Genomic DNA, 10,932 nt, shown 5'->3' with positions numbered 1-10,932 from the left:
CTGACGCAAATCTAATCACCTGCCTATTGCCGGGCTAATTAAGTCTCATCATGGCTGGGTGAAGTATTAGATCACAGTTTAATGTAGTAGTCTAAGTGCTCATGGAAATTGACTTGAACTTGGTGGTGAAATATGACCCATGAAATGTCAAAGGTAGCTGTAATTCATGCGCCGTCCGCTGTTGAGTTAGTGTGAGAGGGAAAAACACTAGTATTATCAGTTCAGAAAACATTTGACAATGTCTGTGTTGTTTATGTCTATGTTTAAAATCTTAACTAAATAACCCCTCCATGCTCATCATTACAATGAGGCCTAATAGAACATGCTGCTTACAAAATAATTGTGGACAAAAAGTTATTATAGTAAAATGTTTATAAGAAATAGTATTCTATCTGCATCTAGCTTTTCAAGACAGGAGTACACAATGCTTGTCATGTATAGTTGATTCTCTCCGTTGTGTCTCTTGGGACAAGCTGAAGTGCTTTGGACCTGGCTAAACTGTGGGATGATCATACAGAAGAGGGAGGGAGGGTGGACTAAGTGCTGTAATGACAGCTTATGGAAAAGTCAGAGATAACTAATGGAGCTGAGGGTGCATCAGTGGAAGGAAGCAGCCCCGGGCTAGAAGCCTGCGAGAAGAACCCAGAGCAACGCTAAACAGCTCAGCACAATGAAATGTTCAGCACTCTGGACAGCTCTCTGCGTTTGCATGTATGGGACGGTGGTGACTTGCTCAGGTAACATTTCTTATACTTCATTTTTGATTTTGGTTAGAACAACAACTTGCGTTTGAGATTTCAAGGGCTGTCCCTCAAAACCTAGTGAGCTGCCAACTTTGACAGCATTTTTGTTCATCATTGGTGCATTCTAAATCAGACAGCTCGCTAGGTTTTGAGAAACTATCAATATTGCTATTAATTAATTAATATGCATTCACGTATATCTGACAGCTTAACCTTTTAATGCTAAAGCTGAATGAAGTGAAAGTGATAAGTGGCTATTCTTTTGTTTCGGTGTAGTGAAGAAGCTGGGCAATAACACTGGGCGTTTCGCCAATGCCACTCTGGTTCGACTAAATGAGTTTTTAAGTGCCGGATATAAGAAAGGAGTTCGACCAGTGCGCGACTGGAGACAGTCAACGACGGTGGCTATTGACCTAATGGTTTATGCGATTCTTAATGTGGTGGGTAGAGGTCTCAAAAGTCTATTAAATATGTAAACTGACTGTCTGTTGATGAAGACTTTTTGCATTCATTCTTTTGTACATATTTCTGTGCCACACAGGATGAGAAGAACCAGGTCTTGACAACATATGTGTGGTACAGACAGGTACGTTGGTGAGAAATTTTAGTGAATTTATAATAAGTAGTCGGATTCCTTAAGAGATTTATTACATCTCTAAATTAAACAAGAACAGTTACTTGCTATATTTAAGGCTATTGAGACTTAATAGGTTTTACAGTGTGCAGTTTTTGTACTTGGCATTTCTCTTACCTCAAAAGCAATGGATAGATGAGTTCCTTGCATGGGATCCAGAAGAATTTGATGACGTTAAACAGATATCCATTCCCACTGCCAACATCTGGGTTCCAGATATTCTTATCAATGAATTGTGAGTATTATGTCAATAGACTTGACATAATGAGATAACGGAGACGTTGATGGTAGAATTATTGAACTCTTTTGCCTGCTTGCGCCCTCTCTCTGTCCTCTGCAGTGTGGATGTAGGAAAGTCTCCTGAAATACCTTATGTCTATGTAGGCCATACTGGGCTTGTTCGCAACTATAAGCCTATCCAGGTGGTGACCGCCTGCTCCCTCAACATCTACAACTTTCCTTATGATGTCCAAAAATGTAGTCTGACTTTCCAGAGCTGGCTACACACAAGTAAGTAAACGCATTTCCTTGGGCTTGAGAGAGATCATTCAGTCATCAGTGACAAAATGTACCTCCTAGACACAGAATCCAAGTCTAAAAGGATTTTGAGAGATGTGATCTATATTAAATCATTGATGAAACTGAAGCATGAAAGCTTAATAAAATAAAAGTTTTTCCAAAAACAACACCTAGCAGAAATAAGGATGCCCTGGAATTTTAGCATTTCAGAGACAACATCGGTTCGAGGACAACATCGCTTTTCCTGAAAGCTGAATGAACTGACCTTTAACCTTATCTCATCCCATAGCTAAAGACATCAACATCACACTAATGAGAACCCCTGAGGAAGTAATGAACGACAAGAGTGTGTTCATGAACCAGGGAGAATGGGAGCTGCTTCACGTCCTCTCCACATACAAAGAGTTCAGCATAGATAATGATGATTACTATGCCGAAATGAAGTTCCATGTGAGTAACGTAATAATGCCAAATTAAGCCATGGCACACATTAGCATTTGCAAATGAAAAATGTCAGGGATACAAATAAGAGCTTTTTGCAGTTAGTACAGACAGAAGTTTTACTGACTATATTAAACATAATTGTATAATATAACAAGTTTTGTATTATTATTGAGTGTTGTGTAACAGAGAGCTATAACCCCAACAATTTAACCAATTAAAAATGAGCTACAGATCATTATGTATTAGCAGAGCAATATTAAATCAACATTTGGAATTACAGAAGAAAATGTGCTCCAACATTTCTTGGTATTAAAATACATGAATAATTTGGTGTAAACATACATGATCAAAAGTCACAATAAAAAATGTAATAATGTTACAAAAGTTGTTTGAGCTTTCTATTCATCAGTTTCCACAAAACTATAGATCAGCATAGTAAAATGATTTCTGAATGATCACGTGACTTTGAAGACTGGAGTAAAGACTGCTGAAAATTCAGTCTTATCACAGGAATAAATTACATTTTAAATTTCAATAAAATAGTAAAGTTATATTAAATTGTAATATTTCACACCATTAATGTATTTATGATTTTAAAAAATGCAAACTTGAGCGCAAGAGACTTTAAAAAAATTATTTACCACAAACTTTTGAATAAGAAGTGCACCATTAAATGCACATGGTCCAAATGTCTGGTCACATTTCTTTTAGAAAGCAGCTTTAAATTAGTACCCAAGTGAAATAAAAACAAAGTGAGAAAAATCAACATTATTGCAACAATGAAAGACATCTCTTTCTTTTATCGTCAGGTTGTGATCCGACGCAGACCTCTGTTCTACACAGTCAACCTCCTGTTGCCCAGTGTATTTCTGATGGTGATGGACATCGTTGGATTCTACTTGCCACCAGACAGTGGAGAAAGAGTTTCCTTCAAGATCACCCTGCTCTTGGGCTATTCTGTCTTTCTCATCATCGTCTCTGACACTCTGCCAGCGACTGCCATAGGGACCCCTCTCATTGGTAATGAGGTCTTTCTGATTCATAGAACATGACCTGATGCATTTCAAAAAGTCACTCACTCAATCATTCATTCTTTATTTCCTGATTCCTGAACATTATTATTGTGTGTGAGAGGTGACATGTAATGTAGTATACTGCATCTAGACATTATTAAATGTCCTTAGATAAAGGTTTTTTTATTTGTAGCAAGTGGTGTATTCCAGTACAGTTTCCCCTCAGCTGCCGCACTTCTGATGCTCCTGCGCAGTCAGAAGGCAAAAAACAAGAAATTTCTTGAGTATTTCAACTGAAGTAAATCCACATATCCATTGATTTTCAATATAGAACCACAGCTGTGAGGAAGCTTGTGCGGAAATACACAGCGCTGATTAATTTGAGAGATCACTACAGTGGTTTCAAGTTCGAATGCGATTGCAAAACTAATGCTTTCAAACCCACTAAAGACTACAAAGGGCTTGCACTTTTTTGTTTGTTTTTCTTAAGAAAGGTATTGAGAGAAATAAGTTCTCAATAATATCTTAAAACAAGTAAATACAGAAACCACAATACATAAAAATAACAATAATGCCTGATCTCTGGGTAATTCATCAGAGATTTATCATGCTGAAACAGTTAGCATAAATATATACAGTGGAAATCTGGGATTTAAAATCTAATTTAAACCTGGGAATAAATGCTTTAGGATTTTGAAAAATTTACAAGAGAAAGATTATGAACAAAAAATTAATCAGGAGTTAAATATGTAAAATTCTACACTATTTCTAGGTCACTAATCAATTAATCAAATTTGCGGTATTGATTACGTGACTGTATAGATGATCATACTTTTTTTTTCCTATCAGCACTTCCTTCTATCTAGTGTTTAAAATTATTAAATTAATTGGTCAGTGGTCTTTTGGACCACACTGTGTGAGATATATATACAGTATCTCACAGAAGTGAGTACACCCCTCACATTTTTGTAAATATTTTATTATATCTTTTCAACACTGAAGAAATGGCACTTTGCTACAATGTAAAATAGTGAGTGTACAGCTTGTATAACAGTTTAAATTTGCTGTCCCCTCAAAATAACTCAACACACAGCCATTAATGTGTAAATCGCTGACCACAAAAGTGAGTACACCCCTAAGTGAAAATGTCCCAAAGTGTCAATATTTTGTGTGGCCACCATTATTTTCCAGCACTGCCTTAACCCTCTTGGGCATGGAGTTCACCAGAGCTTCACAGGTTGCCACTGGAGTCCTCTTCCACTCCTCCATGACAACATCACGGAGCTGGTGGATGTTAGAGAACTTGCACTCCTCCACCTTCCGTTTGAGGATGCCCCACAGATGCTCAATAGGGTTTAGGTCTGGAGACATGCTTGGCCAGTCCATCACCTTTACCCTCAGGTCCTTTAGCAAGGCATTGGTCGTCTTGGAGGTGTATTTGGAGTCGTTATCATGTTGAAATACTGCCCTGCGGCCCAGTCTCTGCTTCAGTATGTCACAGTACATGTTGGCATTCATGGTTCCCTCAATGAACTGTAGTAACACTCATGCAGCCCCAGACCATGGCTCTCCCACCATCATGCTTGACTGTAGGCAAGACACACTTGCCTTTGTACTCCTCACCTGGTTGCCGCCACACACGCTTGACACCATCTGAACCAAATAAGTTTATCTTGGTCTCATCAGACCACAAGACATGGTTCTAGTAATCCATGTCCTTAGTCTGCTTGTCTTCAGCAAACTGTTTGCAGGCTTTCTTGTGCATCATCTTTAGAAGAGTCTTCCTTCTGGGACGACAGCCATGCAGACCAATTTGAATCAGTGTGCGGTGTATGGTCTGAGCACTGACAGGCTGACCCCCCCACCCCTTCAACCTCTGCAGCAATGCTGGCAGCACTCATACGTCTATTTCCCAAACACAACCTCTGGATATGACGCTAAGCACGTGCACTCAACTTTGGTCGACCATGGCGAGGCCTGTTCTGAGTGGAACCTGTCCTGTTAAACCGCTGTATGGTCTGGGCCACTGTGCTGCAGCTCAGTTTCAGTGTCTTGGCAATCTTCTTATAGCCTACACCATCTTTATGTAGAGAAACAATTCTTTTTTTTCAGATCCTCAGAGTTCTTTGCCATGAGGTACCATGTTGAACTTCCAGTGACCAGTATGAGAGAGTGAGAGCGAGAACACCAAATTTAACACACCTGCTCCCCATTCACACCTGAGACCTAGTAACACTAACGGGTCACATGACACAGGGGAGAGAAAATGGCTAATTGGGCCCAATTTGGAAATTTTCACTTAGGGGTGTACTCACTTTTGTGGTCAGCAGTTTAGACATTAATGGCTGTGTGTTGAGTTATTTTGAGGGGACAGCAAATTTACACTGTTATACAAGCTGTACACTCACTATTTTACATTGTAGCAAAGTGTCATTTCTTCAGTGTTGAAAAGATATATAAAATATTTACAAAAATGTGAAAGGTGTACTCACTTCTGTGAGATACTGTACCTCTCTGTGTTTATCTACTGCTGTATAAAATAAGATCAGTTATTACATACACCTTTCTAATGTTTGTGGTCAGCAATATTTTTTTTTTAAAGAAATGTATTTTATTCAGTAAGGATGCATAAAACTGATCATAAGTGATAGACAAACAATTTTGAACTTTCTATTCAAGAAATCCTGAAAAAAGTATCAAAATATTTGGCAGCAGCAGCACAATTGTTTTCAACATTCATAAAAATCAGAAATGTTTCTTGAGCACCAAATCAGCATATTAGAATGGTTTCTGAAGGATCACACTAAAGACTAGAATAATGGCTGTTGAATATTCAGCTTTGCCATCACAAGTGTAAATTACATTTTAAACATATTAACAAAATAGTTTTAATATTTTACCATATGTGACCCTGGACCACAAAACCAGTCTTAAGTGTTAATTTTTCGAAATTGAGATTTATACATCATCGGAAAGCTCTTTCCATTAATATATGATTTGTTTGGATCGGACAATATTTGACCGAGATACAACTATTTGAAAATCTGGAATCTGAAGGTGCAAAAAAATCAAAATATTGAGAAGATCGCCTTTAAATTTGTCCAAATGAAGTACTTAGCAATACATATTACTAATCAAAAATGAAGTTTTTATATATTTACGGTAAAAAACTTACTAATGATTTTTGGCATAAAAGAAAAATTGAGAATTTTTTTGACCCATGCAATGTATTTTTGGCTATTGCTACAAAAATACCCAAGCGACTTAAGACTGGTTTTGTGGTCCAGGGTCACATTTTACTGTTTTGGCTATTTTTTTTTAACAAATGCAGACTTGATGACAGAGACATCTAAAAATCTTTAGAAAACATTGATCAAAATTGATTTTGAAAATTGAAATTCTCTGTTTCTCTCCAATAATAGTTTGTTTTGTTCAGAAAGAATATACAAATAAGAGGAAACCTTGAATGTAAGTGTATGTTATGTCTGTGTATTTGAGTGTAGGTGTGTACTTTGTGGTATGCATGGCGCTGCTGGTCATCAGCCTGACCGAGTCTGTTTTGATCGTGAGGCTGGTGCACAAGCAGGATCTGCAGTCTCGTGTGCCCCAGTGGGTCAAACACCTGGTGCTGGAGAAGGCCACGGTGCTGCTCTGCATTCGCAACAAGAAGGTCTGCTCGATCCTCTCGCAGGGATCTGACCTACCGCTCTACAAAGAAAACAACATGAACACAGGTAACTGACCCTTCGCTAAGCCCCACCTTAAATGTTACCGTCCAATCCTACCTTAGCAACTGTTGTCATCCACTGCATCAGTAAAGTTTGACATAGCAACAGTACCAAAGTGGGTGGAGCTTAGTAAAGGTGCTCTAGTTGGTGGAAACAAGCTCTGAAATTGACCTGTCATTCTTTAAACAGTCCACTGCAGCCATCACAGCTGCGAGGGATCCAGAGACTCTGGGAGAAACCTGGGTTTGGGGCTGTCCACGCGGGACAGTGGGTCTCCCGTCATGGACGGCATCCTGCGCGAGATCACCACCATCCGCCAGTTCCTGGAGAAGAAGAACGAGAGCAGGGAGATCGCTAAGGAATGGCTGCAGGTGGGGTACGTGCTGGACGTCCTGCTGTTCCGCGTCTACCTGCTCACCGTGTTGGCCTACAGCATCACTTTAGGCACATTGTGGTCCGTCTGGCAAAATGTCTGACCGCAGATGTGGGTCACAGAGGGAAGGCGCCAATTCTGACTCACTGCTTAATGTAAATGCAGTGTTTGACGTAGTTTAAGTGCTGGTAATGTGATAGTTATCTCACAAGAGAATAACTTGAGCACCATAGAGGAGAAATGTGCTTTCAAATCAAGACTGCTTTTCTTGCCAGATAAAAGCTCTTCAAACTGCTGTCTCTGAAAAGCATACAACATACATGCATGACTGTTATAATATCGCCGTCTTCTCATATTCAGTACAACAGCGAGAGTGCAACCTTTTTACAACAGTAAACATAAAAGAAGTAAAAAATGAATAATTCTCATTTTAGACACATATTTTGGTTATTTTGTCTCTGCCGATGGAAATAGTTTCAAAGACGTCAACAAACAGACAAACAATGCTTTAAAACATATGAAATACATAATTCGTTGTGAAACGGCATATCAAAACCTTCAGCAGTGTATTTTGCATGAGTATTCCAATATTAAGAAAAAAAAAAAAATCACCTTCATGCAGTTGATTAATCACACTGACTTAAACTACTGCTGAAAAGTCAGTTGGCTCATATTTTTTTAAATGAACACTTTTATTCAGCAAGGACGCATTAATGTCAGACCAATCAGCATATTAGAATGATTTGACGGATCATGAAGACTGGAGTAATGGTTGAAAATTCAGCTTTGCCACTAAATTACATTTTAAAATAGAAAAGTTTTTTTAAACTGCAATATTTCACAGCATTATATTTTTTTATTACAAATGGAGAGCAGAAAACTTTTCAAAAGCATAAAAAACATAGTGAAACTTTTGAACGGTAGTGTATTTACTTCAACCCTATTTGCGTATGTTGGAATCAAAAGTGGTTATTGAAACAAAAATCTGTCCTTTAAGTTCCGATTAATATCCTTCATTCCATTTCACTTATCAAGATAAAATCTGTAGTATTGGGAAAAAAACATTCAATCCTGTTGTTGAAATGTAAACATCTTGTAAAGTGTCTGTATTTATGTCTTGAGAAGATGTTGGGGCGTGTCTATATTGTGTTCCCTTTCTTCCAGCCCAAGGGCGGTTGAGTATTAGTCGTTGCCTGTGACACTAAATGTACTAATTGTAAAGATTTTCATCTCATTGGAAATTCACTCAGCAGGCCTGGGGTGATTGGATAAATGCCATCAACACCCTACATAATTAAAGAAAAAAAAATCAGTTAGACAGTAAATGGGAGCATTGATCCCAATACAATCAATGAGGCTACATCTCTCAGTCCCGCCAGCACACCACAGTCCTGAATTAGGTATAAAGCTTCATGTTTTATGAGGAACAACAGTTAGCAAATGCCACTCTTGTATATGTAAATAAAATAAACCAATCTTATCATAATTACCATTCAACCTCACCATAATCATAGACCCTTGATGTTTGCACTCAACTTTGACCAGCAGAGGGCTTCTTAGGCCATGTAATGTATTTAAGGCACTGCTTAGTGCTGTTAGGGACATCATAACATACTCCTGAGTTTCACTGGAATCTGTAATATTAAATACAGTCTGCATTTGGAGCGCACACAATAGGATTCCAGTGCCAGAGGAATTTCATTATCCACGAAGAACGGAATGTTGGCAGGCTGAAGTTGGCAGTGTAATTCCTGAAAGCCATACAGAGTCATAACAAATGGCTTCAAGTGGCATTTGTAGGCCGTTACTTGTTTTGCAAATTCATCTGCTGGAGGTCGTCCACCGGCTGTGGCTGGGCCCGCTCGCAGGCGCGGCATAGCTGGGAACACAATCGAAGGGATTTTAGAAGACCACGGCCACCATTCAGTCCTTCGCTGTCTAAAGATCCCTTGTCCATTAGATCATATCTGGGTCAAAGAGCAATCAAAGATGGGACCCCCTGCTCACCGCACAAAAGCTATTCATGCAGAGGTCACGTGACCTTTGCCGAAAACGGGCGGCGTTGGGTGCCAGCAGCATCAGCATCGCTCTAATGATTCTTAACTTCCTAAGGCCTTGCAAAGCAAATATACAATCTGAACCCTGCTGTCTTTCTCAGACGATCATTAAAAAAATCTGTTTCATCTTAAGAGATAGAACTAATTAAAAGACTCATTAGCACAGCACACTGAGGTAGCATTGTGTGCTTTATATGAGGCGCATTATTTCCAGAGATGGTTAGAAGGTGAAAAGGGATAACAGCGTTTCATTAGCCACTGTAAAGCTGCAGTCACATTTACCGTTTTTTGTCAAATTTTAGCGGGCGAATTTTGTGTGAGGGCGAAACGCTTTAGGTTTTTCAAGGATTTGCTGCATTGACCATATCAATGCTGTTTTGTTTGAAATTTACTTGTGAGGTGTGCTTTATATATCACTATGCTTGACAATATAGATCTTATGTAGCCCCACCCCTTTTCAGCACAGCGCTCATTGTCTTGTGTCTTCCTGTTTTTATTTCCACAAAATGAAGGGTCGTATGAATTTCTGAATGAACTGCTCATTTATAAAATCTTCCCAGTCTACTGACATTTGTTACGATATCCATTTTGAACATTACAATGCACATGATAACTTTCATTTAGCTATAAAAGGCTGTGAAAATGTTTCTCTGATGCATTAAAAAATGGAACTTTTTTGCCTGTGAAATTTTGTTAATGTGACCCTATCTATATTTAGTGTTGCTCTGTGAAATTCTGTCACTTCAAAAGGAATCTGTACGATCTGGAGTTTTGCGTGAGGACGAGAATTTAGCTGATTTTCAAATTGGTCAAATGAATTAGCAGCTTTGACTTGACTTCTGTGTGCGGCATCTAACACATCCACGCTATTGACAATAATTGACTTTTTTTTCGCGAACTTTTGCTGCAGTTTTGCTAAAGTGTTCCAAGAAAACCAAAACCAACCCAGATAGCACAAGTCCGTCTGGAAAATGTCTGTTAAAGATCGCTTAATCTGGAAAGCATCTGCTGTTTACAAACATCTGACAGACATCTTTAAGATGTCAGTTTTACATGCATTCGAAATCATTAACATCTTAAAGACATCTAATAAACGTCTATTTGACATCTGATAGCAAACGTCGTATAGACTAATTACAAATGAGCAAACACTAAAAAAAAAAAAAAACACCTCTTGCAGATGTAAATGCAGACATCAAATAGACGTCTCCGTGATATACGTGTGCTATCAGGAAACCAAAAATGCAAAAATTACGTCTAGTGATGGAAAAATGTTGTATTATATTGTATACAGATCCTTGTGATACAATATACGCGTGGTATTTGTATTATATGTGGAATCAATACATGAATAAAAATGTTAATAATTTGTGATCACAATGTGTTCGTTTTCAATTCTATTAGACAATTGTTGAATATGA

General features: G+C 38.4%; 1 protein-coding gene across 1 annotated transcript; it reads left to right on the top strand.

Moving 5' to 3' along the window:
* Window positions 1–670: 670 nt before the first annotated feature.
* Window positions 671–7,557, top strand: LOC306855836 (5-hydroxytryptamine receptor 3A-like; the record flags this gene model as incomplete). The annotated part of the gene is made up of 9 exons (XM_079394742.1): window positions 671–737; window positions 1,020–1,183; window positions 1,285–1,329; window positions 1,503–1,612; window positions 1,718–1,887; window positions 2,186–2,346; window positions 3,150–3,360; window positions 6,857–7,087; window positions 7,271–7,557. The coding sequence occupies 9 exons, from the start codon at window positions 671–673 to the stop codon at window positions 7,555–7,557; spliced, it is 1,446 nt and encodes a 481-aa protein (XP_079250868.1).
* Window positions 7,558–10,932: the final 3,375 nt, after the last annotated feature.

The sequence above is a fragment of the Barbus barbus genome (assembly GCF_936440315.1).
Source record: "Barbus barbus genome assembly, chromosome: 36".
Classification (NCBI taxonomy): Eukaryota; Metazoa; Chordata; class Actinopteri; order Cypriniformes; family Cyprinidae; genus Barbus; species Barbus barbus.
This window is presented reverse-complemented; position numbering and strand designations above follow the sequence as displayed.